General features: G+C 40.6%; 2 protein-coding genes across 5 annotated transcripts in view; both read right to left on the bottom strand.

Annotated features, from left to right (window-relative positions):
* Positions 1–22,552, bottom strand: part of LOC307161679 (uncharacterized protein) — a 396,018-nt gene that overhangs the window by 259,769 nt on the left and 113,697 nt on the right. The gene's annotated exons all lie outside the window — the stretch shown is intronic.
* On the bottom strand, positions 2,202–22,136 carry gpaa1 (glycosylphosphatidylinositol anchor attachment 1). Of its 4 annotated transcripts, XR_013821774.1 has the most exons (15): positions 22,047–22,136; positions 21,875–21,934; positions 21,086–21,192; positions 20,769–20,948; positions 19,212–19,323; positions 18,602–18,749; positions 16,371–16,472; positions 15,792–15,988; positions 13,788–13,984; positions 12,837–12,990; positions 9,634–9,705; positions 7,976–8,172; positions 6,399–6,569; positions 2,861–3,693; positions 2,304–2,548 (listed from the first exon to the last, which is right to left on the bottom strand). XR_013821774.1 is itself a non-coding variant. In XM_079876540.1 (14 exons), the coding sequence occupies exons 3-14, from the start codon at positions 21,157–21,159 to the stop codon at positions 3,450–3,452; spliced, it is 1,848 nt and encodes a 615-aa protein (XP_079732666.1). In that variant the 5' UTR covers positions 21,160–21,192; positions 21,875–21,934; positions 22,047–22,136; the 3' UTR covers positions 2,202–3,449. The 4 variants fall into 4 exon arrangements, 3 of the variants coding, with proteins under 3 accessions (XP_079732666.1, XP_079732667.1, XP_079732668.1); XM_079876540.1 differs by having other exon boundaries at positions 2,202–3,693; XM_079876541.1 differs by having other exon boundaries at positions 2,296–3,693; positions 22,108–22,135.

Genomic DNA, 22,552 nt, shown 5'->3' with positions numbered 1-22,552 from the left:
ATGAAATTGAATAATCCAAATTAGTGTCGTGTATTTTGATTCTCAGAATTTCATTTGACGCTATGTGCCTATATCTCAATTCATTAAGTTAACGGACGATCTGAGGTAAAGTGAATTCAGACTGACTAAGCAACGATTATATTTAATTGTACAGTACAATCATAACATAGTACAGACATGATCTTAATTCCATAATATCCTTAAACATAACTATATTGCTGCGATATAGTGTGCGATACCTTGAGTTGTCATAGACGCGGCGCCTCTCGTACGGTGTATGCTCACAGCTCCCGCCCAGATGCGCAGGGCTTACTTGCTTGCGCAATCTGCTCCATAGAACTAACGGGTTTTAGAAGATTAAATACAACCCGAAACTAAAAAACAGACTGGGCCTCTTTTTGAGACCGGCCTTTATTTATCCAAACCTGTAGCCACACCAGGCGTGTAAAAGAGACAGGCGTCTATTTGGGACTCGGCTATTATTTGAAGTTTTACGGTATGTGTGTTTGCATCTAGGGCTGCAACTAACGATTATTTTGATAATCAATTAATCGGTCGATTATTTTTACGATTAATTGGTTTATGTACTTATATTTTAGTTTTGGGTCACCTCCGACCCATCCTAGATCTCAGACACTTGAACAAAGCGCCGATGAAGTGCCAGTTCAAAATGCTGACGACCAAACATTCTCGCGCAGATTCGCCCGGGGCGTGAAGAACGTGACATAAAACGAGGCCAGCTATTGGCTATTCGCTACTTCTCCTGCTGTACTGGCTGAGTAAAACCTCCGGTGGCTCATTACTGCCACACTTTGGTCACCGCAGATTTAAAATATGCACGAAATGAGCCGCTTACGGCAAATAAAAATTATTTAGCAACTAATCGATGGCAGAGCCACAGCGGATCAAGTTTCTCATCCAGGCGGTATATGATGTGCTTCCCAGCCCATCAAACCTTCACATATGGGGCAAAGTGGAGTCACCAGCATGCCCACTGTGCTCCAAACGTGGAACCCTAGAGCACATTCTGAGTTGCTGCTCAAAGGAACTGGGAGAGGGAAGGTACAGGTGGAGGCATGACCAGGTACTGAAGGCCATTGCTACAGGAGTCGAGTGGGCCAAGCGTTCCTGCCCCTCCAAGCAAGCCATCGCCTTCGTCAGAGCTGGAGATCTGCCAAAACCAGCCGCAAAAACATCTGCAGGTATCCTGGCCACTGTGAGGGACTGGCAGCTGTTGGTGGACTTGGAGCAGCAACTCAAGTTCCCCAACCACGTTGTGACCACCACCTTAAGACCAGATGTCGTTCTCTTGTCGGAGTCCACCAAACAAGTGGTTCTGTTGGAGCTTACAGTCCCTTGGGAAGACCGCTTGGAAGAGGCCTTTGAGAGGAAGCTCGCCAAGTACGAGGGACTGGTCAGCGAGTGTCGACAAGCCGGATGGAGAGCAAGGTGTCTCCCAATAGAGGTAGGATGCAGTGGCTTTATAGCACGATCCCTGTCCAGAGCCTTCAGTCTGTTAGGCATTGATGGAGTGAGGAGGAGAAGAGCCATCCGCAATACCACTGAAGCGGCAGAGAAAGCCTCAAGATGGCTATGGCTCAAGACAGAAGATCCATGGGGGCAGGGTAGCTAGATTTGTCAACTGGACACAAGCTGGGGTCTGATCAGCCACAGCTGGGTCGCCTGGATGAGGGTGTATGATGTTGAAAGAACCGAAACACCCAATGAATCCAGGAACATCACTGAAGATGAGTCTAGTAGCATCAGTAGATGTATTTGCTTAGTGTAGTTAATAAAGTCTTAATTGTATCACACACAGTGATGTTGTTGGTTTATGCTCATAAACTGCAATCATTAATCATGCTAATTACTATTACATGTTCTTAAAAAGGTCTTGGATCGGTATTAGGATATTATTTACGGCCAAGAGAGTAATATCCGTCTACGGTCTGTAGTCGATCTCGCTAAACATTTGCTGGATGAGTGTTGGTAGACCAATTCTGTGAAGAATCCCCAAATCAGTTACTTGATCCAAATGTTTTATTGATCATAAGTAATTATAAATATTTCCCCTTTATTGATGGCTGGACCAATCAATTCAGAATATCTCCCATCCATCCTTTGCTTCACAAAGCTGTTCATATTCATCACCTCAGTTTATTGAAATCACAACTTAATCCAATGAATGCTTTCTGATATCTCTAATTTCAAAGGTTGTTTTATTAATATTACCACTTGAGACATGGGAACTTGATTTAAATATAAATGAACAAATAATTAAGATGCAGTAACTCTGACATTTTGTTTAAAGTAATTTTATTCAACTTTAATAAACAAAAAGATCCATGCCATGTGCATAATTTATTGGAGCATATGAAGACAGTGTTGCCTGGCACAAATGAAATAAACTCGCTGTAATGCATTAAAGAGGGGGAGAACAATCCTGTTGCAAACTTTCTGAGTATCAAACCATATTGATAAAAAAGATTCCAGCACCCATGAGTTCAAAACTATGTAAAACCTTTTCTATAATGAGATAATGGTAACACTTTACAATAAGGTTCATTAGTTAATATTAGTTAACTACATTAGTTAATATGAGCTAACAATAAACTGCACTTAAACAGCATTTATTAATCTTAGTTAATTTCAACATTTACTAATACGTTATTAAAATATTGTTAACATTAGTTAATGCACTGTGAACTAACATGAACAAACAATGAACAGCTGGATTTTTATTAACTAACATTAACAAAGATTAATAAATACTGTAATAAATGTATTGTTCATGGTTAGTTCATGTTAGTTAATACATTATCTAATGTTAACTAATGAACCTTATTGTAAAGTGTGTTACACTTTATTTTAAGGTGTCATTGTTACAGTGTAATCATATTTAAGTACTGATTAATAATAATTAACTACATGTACTTACTAAAGGGTTAGGGTAGGATTAGGGTTTGGTTGAGGGTTAGTTGCATGTAATTATGCATAATTTACTGTTATTACTATGGTAAGTACATGTAACATATGTAACAAGGACACTGTAAAATAAAGTGTTACCGAGATGATAAATTAACCAATATGTCCACTCATCTAGTAACAATATTGACTTTCTTTCCTAATGAATTTGTATGTTTCTGCATTTGCTTCATTCATTCTGTCCTGCTTATGTCTTCATGCCATATTTTGTGAATCGGTTTACAACATTGGGCAATAAATAAACCCCTTTCCCCTAAACACACTCAATACTTGGACCAAAGGACTCTTACCGTTAATGTCACACCATAAAACACTCTTTATTCGTGCTTTCTCAGCGCCTGACATCCGCCTAGATCTTCCTTCCGCAAACCAATAACAGCAGACAATGCCCACAGATGGACAACAAATCCTTACGATTGGCACAAAGTGGGATTGTCCTGAAGAACCGCTCCATCAGAAGCTGGTTACTTCCAGAAGAGGATGTTCCAGAACATCAGCCAGCAGGGGTAAACGAACAGGGCTAACAGTGGGTACACGAGCGACCCGTAGAGCGCGTGATCCAGAATGCCCTGCGAGATGACCGAGAGGAACAGCATCCAGCCCTCGTTGATGCTGACGGGCGCCTCGATGAGCTCCTGGTAGATGAAGACGCAGTAGAGGATGGTGAAGGCAGGACTGAGCAGCACCATCACCAGAGCACTCAGAGCTCTGACACACACGGAAACACAGCATTAGAGGACAGACACAGGACCAGGAACACAGTAAGAACTCACTAGATGTGTGATTCGAGACATATAATTTGGTTATATCTTAGGGTACGTTTACACGACAACGTTATACTTAAAACGGATAAGTTTTTCCTTTGAGTTTTCCACGTACAGACAACACCATTATCAAAAATGGCTAAAAACGCTATATTCTGCTGCCAGGCCAGTAGATGGCGATGAAACACTATAGACTGAACACGTAATACGCATGAGCATGACGTCATTGTCTTCAGAGATTACATTTTTTGCTGTTTACACAGAGACAGTTTTCACTGTGAAACACGGTTTCAAAACTTTGCGTTTTCAGGCCCCCAAAACCCTGTTGTCGTGTAAACGTACGGCCAACACACATGAAAAGTTCTACGTTTTTAGTTGAAGATGGTGTCGTGTAAACAGCCCCTAAACTTGTATTAAGAGTATTTTCGGCAGTTATCGGTATCGCTGACCACAGACTGATGAGGCAATGAAATCAACATGTAACGTTAACACTGCAGCCTGTAAGAATGACAGCTAGTGGTGGAAATCGGTACTGCAGTCCAAATTCAAAATATCGGAGAGAGTTGTTTCCCCGCCTCCTCAGACTCGACGCTCACACGGGTTGCAAGATTGAGAACACGCAACAGGAACGAGCGCAATTGACAATGAAAGCCAAGGACACTTACACACTAAGTTGATGAGTTGATTTATCCGCGTTTTAATATGCTCTCGTTAGAGATGTTTAGACAGATACTGAGGCTTTTTATGTAGAATCTGCGACCTCTGACCCAGTTTGTTTGCTGGCTGCAATACGCTGTGTTTCTGCTGGCGTCCCGGGGTGTGGAAATACTATTGGATAAACTGGCAGTGAGCGAGATCACACAGACCAAATCAAAGACAGACTTTACGACACGGAACGCACATTTCAAAGTAACATAAGTGGCTGTAGAAGTGTTTCTCAGAGAAACGAGTATCTGAACTCAGCATGTTTCATAAATATCATGGTATTTGTATGCTTTAGTAGAGTGAAAAGGTTACTTCAGACTGTGAGTGACAGAAACGGTTTGCATGGACTTAAAGGGATACTTCACCTCTGGAAAGATGAATGTGTATTTAAAATAGGTTATTTATGTAGTAGAAATGTGAAATTATTTTTTGAATTCGGAGCTTTCTAGACTGAGAAAAGCCAGAAAATGTATTTTTGGCTCATGTGGATGAAAGACAACAACTCCCAGAATGCACTTGCTTCGCTGTCCTAGAAGGCCACTCCCAAGCCACGCCTAGCGGTAAGAGTGCGCTGTTAAACAACAAGACTAGGCTACTAGTGAGTCTCCATGACGAGTCTGCCCGGGACTTCGAGATCACCCAAAATGTCCAGGATATGGGTTTGGCGTTCTACAGTCGCCATTCATTCATCATGTTTACTGTGGCGAGCAGGACGAGGCTGAGGGCCACGGGAGAATGGCGCGAGGCCGGTGGCGTGATTACTGATGAGCGACGGAGGAGCAGGAATTTTCTTAGCAATGTTAAAACGCACATCAACTGATCACTTGTTTAGTGTTCTTGTAAACACTACATTCAGATTCACCAATCGGAATGAATTCAGTTAGACTGAAACAAAAGGTGAGCATGTAAACAATGAATGGCGACCGCAGAAAGCAAAAGCCAAATCCCGGACATTTTGGACGATCTCGACGGCCGGACATGTCCAGGAAAAAGAGGATGGTAAAACTCTACTAATCAGCTTTCTCCACAGAATAAGAGCCTGCTAGCTTAGCTTCCAAAGAAAGATGGCTGACACTGTGTACATTCTGTGAGTGAGATCACTCTATGGGCGGGTTGAGAACATGCGGGACAGCTCCTACTACTGGCTGTAGTCTCTAGCCTCTGGCCAACAAATCCTCAGATGATTTTTGCGTCATCAGAGGATTTTTTCCAGACAAAAAATACATAAATCTCTCGTCTCAGGGGGATATGAGGGTGGAAAGCACGGTAATTCGAAAATACTACAGGTTTTCTACTAATACAAAGCTTAATGCTAAATCCTGAAGTATCCCTTTAAGTCACTGTGCACACACAAGTTGTTATACACAGATGGAAGAGCAGTGAGTGATTTTTTCTTTGTCGTTTGTTGCTTGATTAACATTAAAAACACAGACGGCAGCAGGAATATTAGGCTGCTGTCACTTTAAGAGCGAATGCACCGATCTAATATACTGATACTTTCTCAATTGTTTATGTTCACTTAAGTTATAACCGACTACGTTTACTAGGATACTCTATGTTTTTTTACATACATTTGTGTAAATTTGTCTACTCAAGTGCAAGAAGACGTGAAAGAGAGCTCAGTTGTCCAAGTAACACAATTAACTCTCTTTTGTGTCTTCTTGCACTTGAATATTTAAATTATCAAGGCTTAAACTTTCGTGATGATGCAGCGTTGGCATGTCCACTGTCCCAAGCGTCGTTCACATTTGTTCACAACATTGCATTGTTAGAAATCATAAAAACGTTACTGGCAAACTGGCAGGTCTTAGTATAAGCAAAAAAAAGATCTGCTTATACTGTCATTTCAACAAATTAAGTCAGATTTCCACCTAAACTGCCTCAGATTATCATTAGAGCATGCTTGACACATATAAAGGAGTATTTGCTGAAACTGTTTTGTACTTGGGCATGTGTGGCGTGATGCTGGCTGTGATGGGCACCAGTGTGACGGCCAAGATGAAGCCCAGAGAGAAGTTAATGAGGGCTGTGCAGCCCAACAACGCTGCTAGATAGAGCAAAGCCGTCAGTTTCAGCACTTTCCAGCCCTGCTCTGTTCCCTCTCCAGACAACAACCTGTCACAGACACAAGAAAACACACGATCAGTGTTGGTGAATAAACATCTGACACAGTGGAAATAGCATTAAGGCCCGGGTATACTTCATACTCAACCGTGGATGGAGGAGTTCAACACATGCGCAGTAATGTTTATTTTCTGTACTCTACCAGACGCCAGAGGGCAGCACTGAGTCACGTCATTTACAGGACATTCGCTCGCAAGGATAGAAGAAGAAAAGTGGCGGATCTGCAAAGTTTAGAACAAGAACCGAAACTAAAACGATGGAGAATGATCTGATGCCTTGTGTTGTTTTGACTAGAGACAAAGCTGCTGTATGACAGGTGTACAGCAAACAAGCTCAAATAACCCACAACTAAGTTTTTATGAGCTACCGAACCATAAAAACGAGCCTTAAAGGACACAAAAGTGGATCCAGGCAATAAGACGTGAAGCATCAGCAGGAAGAATGGGTTAATTGTGGGATCCTGACACACGTGCAGTGAACATTTTGTCACTGTTAGGTAAAATATCCAAATGTCAGTTTTATGTATTATATTTCTGTAAGCTAAGCTATCCTGTCGCCGGTTATGTTCCCCTCCAGGGGGCGCAAGTTAGTTCTCAGAGTAATATGACACGCTCTGTCTGTATCTACCTTTGTGCCCGTAAACGCTCGTTTTTTTGGGGGTTGACAGCTTGAAAAACTTTGTTCTGGGTTTTTTAGCTTGTTTGCTGTAACACCGTCACACATAGCAGCTTTTAGACATTGGTTTGTTTTTTTGTTATAAGGAGGCAGCTTCAGGCAATACAAAGTCAATGGAGAGGGTTGGATTGTTAGACCAGGGTCTAAATGAAGTTCTGGGTAATTATTTCCCCCTCTGAAAGTCCCTGCTCGTGAGGTAGTAATTTTTCAAAGTTTCAGGAACTTTTCAGGGGTGGGACTTGGGCGCTGAACATGCTGATTGGTTGAGTTCATGCCGCATTTTGATTGGTTGACTCCACGCAGCATTTTATTCAACCACCATCTGTTGCGGTGCGTGCAGTAACCGTCGTCTGCTTATGGAGTTTAAAAAATACGACAGATGGACCGACGACGAGGTTCAGGCTTTAAGCTTAAATTCAGAGGATGAAATCCAGTGGGAACTGTAAAGTCGTGCGCAGTCCTACGTCACCGGACTATTTACCTAATCTTCACGGTACTTTAGACCGCGGTGGAAACCTGGTCTGGGGGAAAAAAAGTTCCTGGTAAAAAAGCTCTTAGCTCTTTTGATGAAATCCAGTGTAAAGTCGTGCGCAGTCTCGACATTCACCTCCACATGCACTGCTGTATGCGCACCATCCACGTGTACCCTCCTGATGACGGAAACTACGTCACGCGAACAGTGAAGTACACCTCGGCTTTAAGAAGAGTTAGTGTGTGTGTACCGTTGTGTGTTGTGCGGCAGGGCTAGGCCTGCGGTGTAGATGGCAATAGCAGTGAGCACCACAGCTTCAGTCTCAGACACAGGGAAGTGCTCGACTGCGATCTCCTGCAGATGAACCGGGAGCAGGTACAGCGCCACGCCGGTCAGGTGACTGATCACCACTGGGGTCAACACTGACAACACGCCCGGACCCGACGGCTAAAGGGAAACACAGGAGACCAACGTTACGCTACGAGCAACTGGGGATCCATCAACCAATCTGATACATTAAACATAGCTTTAATGAAACAAAGCGACAGCAACATAGTGTCGGCCCAGATCCGGTGTGTGTGGATCCACGTGTGCCAGATGTGGGCCGGATCTGGGCCGACACTATGTTGCTGTCTGGTCATGTGACAATTGTAGTGAAGCAGAATGAGAAAAACACATAGCCGAGGCAGAAGTGGATTAATCTGGAACTGGATCGTGAAAAATGGAGCGAGACCTCAATGTAAAAAAGTCTTGACTGTAAAAAATGTCCACAACTGCTCCCAACTTCAACCTCCTCACCGACAGTGTTATTTTAGCCTATTAAGATTTTGAATTAGTTTTTATTGTTACACTTTAGTTTTCATGTTAATTTTAGTTTAATTCTTAGTGGTTTCGTTATGTGCTTTTGTCATTTTATTAGTTTATTTTTTATTTAATATTGCTATTTAGCTTTATTTCCATTTGATCATTTAAAGTAACTCAGTTTATTGCCAAGGCAACATTTAACATTTTCGTTTAAAGTTTTTGAACTAATATTTATAAATGTTTTAATCAGTTAAGTGAACGATAATAACCCCGTCACCAACACACACTCCAATCCAAACCATCTTTTTCAAACTGTCATCATTACATGTTATTAATACTATAAGCTTTATTACATAAATATTATCTGGCATTAATTACTGTGTAAGATCTTAGCAACATTTTAGAAGAGCAGCGCATGTAATATATAAAAATAATGTAGACTGGAACTTTGCATCGTCTCATGTTGTACGTCTAAAGACTGACGCATTTACAGTTCTGATACAGCTTTGTGCTTTTATTCGGTATAGCCTGAATTCTCACTCAGCAATGCGTGATTCTCAAGCTCAAAAGACTGAAGAGGAAACACACTTTGCTGAAGTGATCAACAAGAAGAGATATTGTACAGTTTGTCTACAAATATGAAAGACTGCAGACGCAAAACAAGATTTCATCAAGATTTTGAGAAGTCATATTCTTATGATACCTGATGCTTTCTTGTTATTGATGATGAATAATAGATGAACTTTACACAGTTATTGACCCAAACTGAATCAACACTGATTTCCCCTGAATAATAAGCATTTACTGTTGTCTTTTAGAGCTGCTTTACAGCAGATTTGAACTCTGTTTGCATCATTGTTCATCATTTTCCTCTTTATCACTGTAAAGCTGCTTTTAGAACTTCTGTTGTGTATAAAGTGCCATATAAATAAAGGTGACTTGACTCGTCATTTTACTTGATAACAGACATCCTGAAATATAATTAGGTGTAATTTTACTTTCTTTGCTTAGATTATCAACATTTAAATTTTTGTCATTTCTTTAAGTGTAAAACTAAGTGGGAAACAAATGACGCTGTGTATCTTAATATAACAGGAGACTTACTCGCTCTGCTTCATTGACTCCATCGACCGCTGCCAGATCCGGCGTTCCCAGATGAACCCAGAGATCCAGCGCCTGAGGGCAAATTAAGGATGCCAACAAACACATCGTCCTATTCTGGTGAGGAATAGTGTTCGATTCTGAATTTTGCCCCAAATTTTAAACAAAAAAGTTGCACCACAATAATTATTACACAAGAAGATTTCCAAACTAGGTGCGGGAAAAAGGTCCCTTGTCTAATTGTTAATAGTGTAGAGCAGGGGTCGGCAAGTAACTTTGACCGCGGGCCAATTTTTTTTTTATCCAGTAGATGGCAGGCCAGCTACACGGAGTAGCCCTATGGATACAAATTAAATACTCTTAAAGGGGGGGTGAAATGCTCATTTTCACTCAATCTCCTGTTAATCTTGAGTACCTATAGAGTAATATTGCATCCTTCATATCTCCAAAAAGTCTTTTGTTTTATTATATTAATCAAAGAAAGATAGGGTGTACCGAGTCTTTCCGGAAAAAACCGAGCGGCTGGGGGCGGGCCGTGTGGGCGAAGCTTAGCTGTGCTAACGCACCGAGCTAGTGACAACACACAGAGACATTATTTGTTCAACAGTTACTCACCGTCCGGTTCCAACGCACGACCGCGAACCTTTATCATTGCGACTGCTCGATCCTTAAGCATTAGACGATCTGGGCTTTGTTTATAAAACAATCATCGTCGAAATGCAGGGAACAAACAGTCTAACAGTTACACAACTCCGTTTATGCTCAGGAAAACAAACTCCATCCACGGGTTCCTTAACGCTGGGTTCTTTGGGAATCTGTGCAGGGTTGTCTTGCCCTGGCAACCAAAAACACACTTCTTTGGTGACATTGACTTCCCAAAAGCCGGGCAGGGCGCTTTGATGGCGAACTGCTTTCACTCTCTTGCTCTGGTCTACGAGTGCGCGCGCGGCCGCGATCTTACCGGAGAAGTGCCCTTAGGACCCATATAAGGAAATTCCGCCCTATCTTACGTAAGACAGAGCCATACTCGAAAAAAACTTTCCGAAACTTGTGACAAACCGGAAGGAGTATTTTTGGAACAAAAATACTCCTTCAAACGTACAACTTAGTTTTTGAAACTTTGTCCATGTTTAGCATGGGAATCCAACTCTTTACCAGTGTAAAAAACTCAGTATGCATGAAATAGCATTTCACCCCCCCTTTAATGAATAGTCTTAACATCTACATTACATATATCAATGAAATCATTTTAAACAGATCAAGTACTATTGTGGTAACAGATTACAGCCATTTTAATAAAGGTGTGAATAGCAATCATGCCTCATTTGCTTACAGTCCGACTTTTGAACTTTATTCCTTTTTTATTATTATTTATTCGGGACACACACATACACACCTAAGGTTTAAGGAGGTCTGCGCGGGACTGTTTTTTTTTTTTCCGTCCTGCTCCCACAAGGTTCTATTAAGCAACTGCTTAAAATACACTCGGTGTTCACCCCGCTTTATTTCCCGACCTGACGGGTCCGCAAAATTTAGATCTCGTTTCCAGAATCTCACATTCAAAGGTCTCTAACGGAAAGAGAGAGATTAAGTAGCCTATAACAATTATAAATGCTACACAAAAATTGTGTTCGTGTCAATATAAAATATTATTTTAACATAGGCTACTGTCAGCAGAGAAAAAAATGTCACAGAAAAAATTAATGAAATATAAATAACATAAACTAAATACGACAAAGCCTATCACTCAAATTTCTAAGCAACATAAACGAAAATCATATTGCCCTACTGACAAATTAAGTTTTTCTGCCAAACTATTTCAAACATCCTTGCAAAAAAAGAATGTTGTTGACTGACAATGATTTCAGTACCAAACAGCTCCTCAGAGGTGTACAGGTGGTCAGAATGAAGTGCGGATACGCTGTCAAAAGGTGTCGGGAGTGGGCTATTGTCAGTCAGACCGCCCGCTCCGTCCAAAGTATAGGTACACCAGAGTTCCGACCGCTACCGTCTTTATACTTTAAAATTGAATCCCGCGCCGCATGATTCCTTATGGGCGTTTCACACAGTATGCGGCGGTGAAATCGCCGCGCGGCTACGGCTTTTCTCAAGTAGTGGAAGAGTTTTGTGCAGCATTTAGTGCAAATATTTTTTATCAGGTAATACATATTATTTATCAGTGTGCTATACCCGAATAAATAATAAGTAACGAATGATACACGGGGCCTATTTGTAAACCGTTATTGTAAAATAAAAATAGGCTGCTAAAAAAAAAAACAAAAAAAAAAACACGTACTTCCAAAATAATCCGACGGGCCAGAAAATATTGCTGGCGGTCCAGTTTTGGCCCGCGGGCCGCCTATTGCCGACCCCTGGTGTAGAGGCTCATGAAGCCCGGCTCACACTGAAGTCCATTACAAACCACGCAGCTTTTGTCAACATGGCGGATCCGGACCAACTTTTGCCCTCGCCCGATCATGTTGATTCCTATTGAAATTACTAGATTTCTCCAAGGAAAATTTGACCGCACCTTTATACAACAAAATACAAAACCAAAAATGCTGAATTTTGGTCAGTATATATAATTCTGAATGGTTTCTAACAGAGAAAATTAAATTATATCCACACTGATTTGTTTAAACTGTACATTCGATTCAATGATTCGTTCATAACTGTCTAATGTTTGTTCACATTGCTATTTATCAGTAAGAGTTTCTTGCCTTCCTCATGTTCATTTAGTGAAGTCTTCGAAAAGTAGAAAACAGGCCGTTTTCCTGTATTTGAGGGGCTGTTTACACGGCACAGTTTTCAACTAAAAACATAAAACTTTATGCGTTTTTTGGCCGTTCGTTTGGCCATTCGTTTCGATCCCTCCAGGATCAGGTTCAGTTCGTTTACTGAAAACGCAAACCTTTGAAAACGGGTTTCAAAGTGCAAGTTTTTGAAAACGGTCTCTGTGTAAACAGCAAAAACGTGAATCTCTGAGGATGATGGCGTCATGCTCATGCGTAGTACGTGTTCAGTCTATAGCGTTTCATCGCCATCTACTGGCCTGGCAGCAGAACACAGTGTAAACGTAGCTTTAGTTGCTGCTGTCGAAGGGATTTAAGGCGGATTTAAGTTTGGTGTTTTGGTTATTCATTAATAAATAACTAGACCCATTCCTTACAGACGATTAAAAGCGTCGCACAGACTGAGAAGGATACTCGAAGCAGCAAGATGACTGCCAGGAGGCCAAACGCCGGCATATAGTAGCCAATGGAGACAAACCGAGAGAGAGAAGGCAAGAGGTAAAAGAAATATGACTGATGAAGACGCTCCAGAAGATTGTTCAGTTTACGGGCCATTCCCTCCAACAATCTGAGAAGGTGAAAGAGAAGAACAACAAATAAGGATGGATGGTCAGTTTATCTGATTACCCAATACTGGCTTCAGCCCTGATCCTAAAGCAAGAACAACTGCCATAAAACAGAGTTTGACGGCTTAGCGTGGGCCATGGCTCTTAAAGTAAAACGGTTTTGACATCAATAGTGAATTTCTTGTGTAATACAAACGAGGGGTGTGCAGGAATATTAACATTTTTGAATATTCGATCTGTAGTTATTACTCAAAGAATAAAATACGGTTACACTTTATTTTAAGGTGTCATTGTTACACTGTTATTATACATTTAAGTACTGAGTAATAATAATTAACTACATGTACACTATAGGGTTAGGGTAGGATTAGGATTTGGTTGAGGGTTAGTTGCATGTAATTATGCATAATTTATAGTTATTACAATAGTAACTACATGTAACATATGTAACAAGGACACTGTAAAATATAGTGTTACCTAAAATTCAATTCGAATTTTACTTTTTTGTTTTGTTATTTATATATATATTATTTTGTTTAGGCCTACACACATTGTTTAATGTTTTAAACTGAGAGAAAACCTTAAGATATATCGCGAGCTTGTTGTGTATATTGCCTAACCATAGCTTGTTCAGAAATGGTGACAAAAACGTAATTTTTTAAAAAAAAGTTGAAACCCTTAACGTCTTTCTCATTAAACGTCATTTAAATAAATTAATATTCGAATATTTGATTTTTATGAGCCTGAATTTTCAAATACAATGTTTTAGAAAAATGGCCATCCCTAACACAAACCCAACCTGCCAATGGTGGTGGCGTCCATCTTGTAGTGTCTGAAACTGTTGATGCCCCGAATAGAGGCGGCTTCGATGTGGTATCGCAGGAAGAGGCCGTGATCGCCCCACGAGCGTCCACACGCCTGCTTCAGCACCATCAGCATCATGGTCTGAGCCGCGTGGGTGTAGCCCTCCGCCGTGTCCCAGTCGTTCCTCTGGAGCTGTGGAGACACAAGCATCAGCAATCCTGACGTGTTCAGCAAGCAGCGTCTCGCAAGCCAGTTTACATCAACTCTGGAGAACAGTGAGCGTCTCACACTGACATCAATCAATGCATTCGTCTGAAAACACGTCGTTGAGGCTCGCTGTCGTGAACATTGAGCTTCTGATCCAAACTTCTCCCGAAGCAAACGCAGCCACACATCGCAAAGATGATTCTGAGCTGTTCACATATACAGTCAAACCAACAATCATTCAGACACCAGATATCATTTGTGATCTTATTTACTAGTGTGTGCAGGACACTATAGTTCATTTATGTAAGTGAGGAGAGCACAGTAAAGTTAACTGTGACATATTATAGCCAAAAATTCTAATTGCTAATGGACCTTTTTACACCACAGACTGAACGAAATGAAGCATTGTTTGGTAATTGGTTGAGATTTTCTAAACTATAGCGAATAAACTGTAATAATGTGAGAAATGTTGAAGGTGTCTGATTAAATGTTGGTTTGACTGTAACTGCCTCTAAAATCTAGACTTCAAGACATCAGAACAGATATTCTCGTATTCTTCAGGTGTGAGGATTGATTGTGTACATTTGACAGGAGAATAAATGTTGAAATGTGTTATTTTGAGTGATTTTTGAAGAGTAGATCCTGTGGTCAGTTTAAGGATGGGCAATGAAACCTTAACTGTTTCAGGCAAGTGTATAGTGATAAGGTGCGTCCCAAATCACATACTTGTGCACTATTCTACGCCATTTTATAGTGTAAACAGTGCGAGTAGTGCATGTGTTCACAATGAAAATTCCAAAGAGAAAAAGTGCACTTTAAATACCCGGATGATGCACTTATTTAACCGAAAAAACTAAGTGTGGGACATTAGACACTTTGTTTGGGACATGGCTTCTACTGTTTATAGCCTCCAACACTGTAACTCTCCAAAGCACGTGGATATGAGGCACACGATTGTAACGCCACATCCTTAATTATGAATATAAGTTCTATATAACATAATGACAGTGTAATGTAAAGCCCTATCCAGACACGACTAGTTTAACATGGGGAGAGGAGGGGTAGAGTAATAATTACCAGAGCTTCTCTGTGATTTTAGTCCCGTCCGAATGTGCATCTCAGTGATCATGACGGACAACGTCAGTAAAGATTACGGCGACTTTTACCTTCAGTAAAAAGGTTCGGAAAAATTCCCTCAGGTGACACTAATCCCGTGCAAATAGACCCGCTGTAAATATGCACATAAATATTTCATCATTTCCTGTTTAAAAGTAGTTTTCTGCAGGTTTTCAAGTATGGAGATGCTTGGAAAAGCATTCAGTTGCGTTCTAGACGCTGGGACGAGTCTGTGGCAAAACTCAAGTGTTTCACACACACACCATTCAGATCAGAGAGAAGATCGACAGCACTCGTTAGAGGCACGAAACATCTTTTAGCGTTAGGTAAGTGCCTTTTACCAACATAATCCAATCTGAAGTTAATTAATAAATCGTTCGACTGGACATAACTGTTTTATATATATAAATATAGGTTATATGTGTTTGCGCACGTGATATCAAGAAGCAGCGTAACACACACATGACGATATGAGGATGACGGCGATGTGTAAATCGAGTTACTCTCACACTTCTGCTAGTTTACTGAGATCTCTTATCCCGTGCGAATTGGCTATTAATATTACAGACGTCCTGTGGCAAAATTACATCACTCCATCTACCCTTGTAAAGTTAGTCCCATCTGAATAGGGCTGTTTAATTTGTAATCTTACTAGGACTTCCCCAGTCTGTCCTACCTTCCCCTGAATGGTGCAGAGCACTCCTAGCTTCTGGCAGAAGGCGTAGAAGAGGTTGGCCAGGTCCAGGTTGGGCAGCTGACCGTTGAGCCCCTCCAGGATCAGGTCCAGGCTGGTGATGACGTCACTGCTGAGCTCCAGCGAGAGGGCGGCTTGAATGGACCCCGCGCGGCCCTGCAGGGGCGAGTACTCCATCCCTGAAGCAGAGAGAGAGAGCCGGGACAATGACCACAGACACGGCTGCTGATTCACTCCTTAAAAGCGCTAGAATGAGCGCAGTTGTGAGGTTAGTAGGGGTGTGACGAGATTTCTCGTCGAGTGAAAAGATGATTCGCGGTATCGCCATAATTCATACTCATGAAGTAGAACTGAAATGACATTTATTACTAGATTAAAACATTTCAAAAAGCACCTGCGGACTATTTTTCCAGTCATGAATTTTGTCATTGAGGATTTCAATAAAATTCTGTGCAAAAATCTTGTTCTCATGAACCCAATCTCGTGTCTCGTCTCGTGAGATAAGCGTTTCGTCACACATTTTTCATGATCTGAATCCAAAATGAAGACGTCTGTACACACCTGTAATGTTAGTGTGGTGGTATCCTTCCAGCCAGGCCTGCATGCCGATCAGATCGTGCTCGTTCACCAGGAAGATGATGTCTTTGGCCCAGAAAACCTGGCCTTTGGGGAAGAAGAGTATCAGTCAGTTATTTAGAAAAGAAGATCAATCTCATCATTGCAGAACATTATGATTTTAACAGGAGGTGTTACACCTAAAGCAAACTTATCAAGAGGCACAGACTCAAATGCTTTATATAACCTTATAAAACAAACAAAACCTATCTCTCAGAATTCACTTCCATCTAGGGAATATATATATATATACACATACATACATACACATACATACATACATACATACACACACACTGTCAAAAAAGGTCCTAGAACGGTTGCCCAATCAAAGCTTATTAATCATAATTTTAATCATGCTGAACTGTAATTATTGCTGATCTTTTGACAATTTTTGGTTTATCAATGCAAACGAAACACATTATTTTGCAGGGCTTGGCCACTTGGTGGCACAATACAATTACAAACATAAAAAGGAACCAGCATTTTTTTTTATCGTATTCTTAACTTATTTTTTGCAGAATTTAAGTACAACTAGTTCTGGGAGATTTTTGGAGACCATATTTAACAAAAACATTAAACTTTAAATTCTCCCGGATAATGAATAGTTATGAAATGTCCAAATTCCTTTATATTATATCTTGAACAAAATGCCCAATTTTCAAAATACTGTGTAAGAAGTGATTCATGTAAACACCAGGTGGTGCAATAAATATGATAAACACCTCAATGCTTTAAACAGCTGTTCTCAAATTTAAGCACATTTTTCATTGTCTCTTTTTTTATGCATCACAGAAGTGTGGATATTTTAGGGCCATTTTATTAGTCATTTTATTCTTGGCACATTTCATGAGATTCTCCAAAGAGTACAAGCAATTTCTCGCCCAATAAAGACTTTCAAACTAATCGTTTCATCTTAAGCCCCGCCCACTTCCAGTCGCACCCGAATACATATACAGACTCCGCCCACTTTTCCAGCGGTATTGGGATTTGTACGCCCTGTGTATAGTTGATATTAGGATGCGTTTCGGTCGATCGGATCACTAGTGGACGACACTAAATACAGGCGTAAACAGGGTTTAAATGTTTTGAGCTTGTCCACTTCCGACCCAAGTAAGAAAAACGTAACAAACACAATGTTCTCTCATCATTCCTGATCTCTAACACACACACACTCACAGCGTTCGGCTGGTCTTGAGACTATCAGAGCAGAAACTAAAGCTGAAGCTCTCTGTGTGTTCTTCTGTCATCTCCGGTCATGTTCATATGTAAATTGCACGAGCTTATTTCGTCCATTAGACTGAAAGATCTGAAAAAAAGCACTACATTCACCGGCCACAGACCCTCCCCTCGAAGAAATCAGGACAGAAGTGGGTGAAAGTGGACAAAAGAGACGGATTAAAGGGATAGTTCGGCCAAAAATGATATTTAACCCATGATTTACTCACCCTCAAGCCGTTTGAGATGCATATGTCAATCTTTTTTCAGACGAACACATTTTCAGTTATTTTAGTAAATGTCTTAGATCTTTCAGTGGTTATAATGTGAAGTTATGGGGTCCACCTCCTTCAAGTCCCAAAATGTGCATGCATCCTTCACAAAAGTAATCCATCCGGCTCCAGGGGGATAACCGAAGGCCTTCTGAGGGTAATCCGTGCGGTTTTGTCGTAAAAATATACATATTTTTTATGAAATATACATATTTTACCACTACATCCTACGCCAGCATCCATCTCCGTGAACGCGCGTCGACCGTTGCCGGAAGCAAGATATTTTCATTTATAAAGTTTTAAATATGTACATTTTTACGACAAAACCGCACGGATTACCCTCAGAAGGCCTTTGTTTATCCCCCTGGAGCCGGATGGATTACTTTTGTGAAGGATGCATGCACATTTTGGGACTTGAAGGAGGTGGACCCCATAACTTGACATTATAACCACTGAAAGATCTAAGACATTTACTAAAATAACTGAAAAAAGTGTTCGTCTGAAAAATGATTGACATATGCATCTCGAACGGCCGAACTATCCCTTTAAAACACCAGGTGTAAACGGGAATGTGTTTCCCTGGTCTACTTGTGATCCGATCCACCCAAACTCATCTCAGTAGCGAGTGTGAACAGGTCTGCAGACAGCGCCGCACAGCCCTGTGTCCCAGTATAACCAGTGTCTTACTCCTGAAATACTGCGCGAGGGCCAGCAGAAGACCGACCGCCTGGTTGTTGCTGTGTCCAGGACTGCAGGGAGCGCTGATGACCAGAGCCTCTGTGCGAGGAGCTCGAGGAGCTCGCAAGATCCCGTACACATTCGTGCCTCGAACCATCTGAACAAAACACACGGGAAAACAGGTTTTAGTCAATTATACCTCATTACTGAATCAGATTTACTTCATTCTTGAGACTCTAAACATGAAAGCAATGCCAGTCTTGTCTTTTGATGAATGCCTATGTATTTAAAAAAACAATAGTAACAAAATTATCGTTACACTTTATTTTAATGTGTCCTTGTTTCACACGTTACATGTATTTACTATAGTAATAGCTCTAAATCAGGCATAATTACATGCAACTAACCCTCAACCAAACCCTGATCCTACCCAAACCCTATAGTAAGTACATGTAGTTGATTATTATTACTCAGTACTTAAATATATGATTACACTGTAACAGGGACACAGTAAAATAAAGTGTAACCAAATTATTTCATGCATAATATTCCCCAAAACCAGCTTACAGTCAGTACAGGTAATCTGCATTATATAAGGTTAAAACCGTGATGGACTCACATATCTTTCTTTGTTCTCATCGGGGAAGGGCAGCTTGCGGGAGAAGCTCTGGGTGAACACCTCCAGTCCTCGAGCCTGCATCGTCTTCACCAACCAGTCCACCGGCATCCCACTGCACACACACACACACACACCAGGTACTCCTCACTCACTACACACACTACATCTGCTCTACAGTCCGCATGACATCAAAAATGGTCAATTCTTGTTTGTTTTTTTATGGAATATTACAATATTTATTCTAAATCATTTATATGTGACCCTGGACCACAAAACCAGTCACATGGGTCAATATTCTGAAATTGAGATGTATACATCATCTGAAAGCTGAATAAATAAGCTTTTCTTTGTCAGGATAGGACAATATCTGGCCGAGATACAACTATTATGAAGATCTGGAATCTGAGGGCGCAAAAAAATCCAAACATTGAGAAAATCTCCTTTAAAGTTGTCCATTTATGTTGGCGATTGTGCTGCATTCACTCACACAAATACACGTTTTATATCTTTACGGTAGGAAATTTACAAAATATCTTCATGGAACATGATCTTTTCTTGATATCCTAATGATTTTTGGCATAAAAGAAAAATCGATAATTTTGACCCATACAATGTAGTTTTGGCTATTGCGACTCGTGACTGGTGTTGTGGTCCAGGGTCACATTTATGCACATCATTGTTTTAAATTCATGTTCCTGGTAATCTTGAATCAGAATAACAGCTCTTCTCTTCTCTGATGATGTGGGCGGGGCAACCTGTCACTCACATGAGATCAGCCAATAGCAAACCACAACCATCCAATCAATTCCTCACCGACAAAGTCAAGCCCCGCCCACATTTGTGAAGCGTTTCACTCGGTTATAGTACGTCACAATAGGGGAGAAAAGACTTTCGTTTCATGACGTTTTCGCAACTTTCGTTTCATGACGACTTTAAAGTGGCAATACGTTTACATGCATCCAAGATTATGTAAAATAAAAAAATAAAAAACCTTTAATATTCTCATAATATCCATTGCAGCATCACTTCTTTTCTCACAGTGTCTGTTGTGATTGGTCTACGACTCAAAGCTCATATCGGAAGCCAGATACCCTTTTGCATTTCTGAATTTGAGCACCAGCTCTTCCTCAGCACTCGGTTTTACCGCATCAACCTCATCAAAGTGGATTTGCTTTGTCAGCAGAAAACAGCGTCTTCTCGACACGAACAACACGAACCAAACTCTTCCAGTCTCAGAGAAACTACAGTGTTTGGGGGCGGGGCTAAGAGACACTGTTCAGCCAATGAAGATCCCAGGCTGGCATTATGCAAATAAGCTCCAAACCTACGTAGGTTCAGCCGGAAGTGAGACTGGAATTACTGACGACTCGTTTAAGTTCAGGATCGATTCTTCCTTTTGAGAGACAATAACTTCATTTATCTGCACTTTGAGCTCTGAAACTTTGCAACCTTTTAAATTCACAAACAGTAATATTACACACTACTTAGTTATTACTAAGCATAATTACACAGCAAGCACTCGTGTTGCTCAGACGATGATTTCCATGATCTGCTCACCCTGCCTTTCTCTTGTGAGCGTCGAACTCCTTGGCCGAGGCCAGCGCTCGTTCCCCAGCGGAGAAGCGCTCCTCCACCATGGTGGAGCCCATGGCGTTCTCCGACATGTACGTGCGCAGCGTGAAGGGCTCGAACGCCAGGCCCATGAACCACACTATGGCCGCCAGGTAGCACACCATACTGAATAACACAATGGAGACAACCACATGTGGAGCAGGAAGTGATGGCATAGTCAGGTCTACACAGAAACTCAATCAAACAAGCTTTTTACACTCATAATACCATATTTTACATTCGTCTGGCTGGCAAACACCTACCATATGGGTGTGTTGAGGCGGGTCAAGAGGTTGGTCAGGGCTTTTCTGCGGTTCGGGTCGGACAACAGACCCATGATGATGATCTACTGCTCTGCTTCAACGGACACCTAATGAATGAGAAACAAAACTCTCCATCTTAAAGAATATGGAAACACAATAGCTTTCATTATAAGTCTTCAACACTTATTGTAACAGAAAGTGTTTATTCCCCTTTACTGCCCAGGAAATAAAAGACATCTTCGCATGGTAACGTTTTATAGCGAACATGTGTTGAAAGAGGACATTTAGTTTAAAGGACAGAATTCATAAAGGTGTTTAAAACCATCGTATTTCTAAATGTTTAAAACCAACACACAAAACCACTGCTCGGGAAAACAAGCAATTTGACTCAAAACGCTGCAGTCCAATGTTTGCACATAGTGAACTAATGCTTTAAAGTTAACTAAAACACATATTAATAATAATAATAGTGAACTAATGCTTTAAAGTTAACTAAAACACATATTAATAATAATAATAATCGTGTTCTGCAGATTTCAGTCATATGTTCTCAGTCTCAGGAGTTACAGCTCTGTAACTGACCTATAACACGTCCAAATGTGTGTGTAATGCATACAATAATGTTTCTGATTGAAGTTATAATTATTATAACGTATTAATAAATCTATTAAAATGACGATGTCAAAATGAATGAAAGCTAACAATGAAATTCACAGCAAATTCAGTGAAATGAGAAGATATAATTGCGATTTAAATGAGCAGAATGTTATCATAATTAGGATTAATTACCTGAAGTACCAGTGTGATTTATTCTGAACTGCTGTGTGAGTGCAGACACTGGCTCATTCCCTGCGAAAACACATTTTAAAAGCCTTTAGAACAATCACAAAATGGTGGACAATCACTGATGGCTTTCAGATCAACTAAAGAATATTAACGCTCCTTTATATCGTGTCCTTGCCTTGAAATATCACACATTACAGTTCAGTTTCATCTGCAGCTGCATCAATTCATTCACTCACACTGTGACTGTTGTTCCGTGTTTCGACCGGAAGTAATACTGTGCGGACCAACTTCCTGTGGTGGGGAGAGAAAACCGGAAGATTCTCGGTTAGTTTTGTTGGTTTATTTTTTCATGTTCCAGTGTAAAAAAAAAATCATTATAATATGAATATCATTATTATTATTATGGTGCATATAGGTTTAAAAAGAGTGCCGCCCTTAAAATTAATAAGTAATCACATGAGAGTATTTAAAACTGCGAAATAAATAAATAAAAGAGGGAACTAATTATAATAAATATTTTTACATATACAAAAATGATACTAAGGGCAATTATATTTTAACTTTTAATCCACTTTAAAGGGATAGTTCAGGTAAAAATGAAAATCGTTTCATCATTTACTCACACAAGTCGTTCCAAACCTGTAATTTCCTGAATTTTATTATCTTATTTCGTTCCTCAAA

This window comes from Squalius cephalus (genome assembly GCF_949319135.1).
Source record: "Squalius cephalus genome assembly, chromosome: 7".
Classification (NCBI taxonomy): Eukaryota; Metazoa; Chordata; class Actinopteri; order Cypriniformes; family Leuciscidae; genus Squalius; species Squalius cephalus.
This window is presented reverse-complemented; position numbering and strand designations above follow the sequence as displayed.

What these genes read in the sequence shown, in the direction of transcription:
- gpaa1 (XM_079876540.1), bottom strand. Translation starts at nt 21,159, where the DNA reads ATGGGTCTGTTGTCCGACCCGAACCGCAGAAAAGCCCTGACCAACCTC. An exon ending in CCTCGCGCAGTATTTCAGGA is followed by an intron (nt 16,473 to 18,601) that starts GTAAGACACTGG and finishes TCTTCCCCAAAG; the next exon opens with GCCAGGTTTTCTGGGCCAAA. An exon ending in ATCACGCCACACATGCCCAA is followed by an intron (nt 3,694 to 6,398) that starts GTACAAAACAGT and finishes CGTGTGTGTCAG; the next exon opens with AGCTCTGAGTGCTCTGGTGA.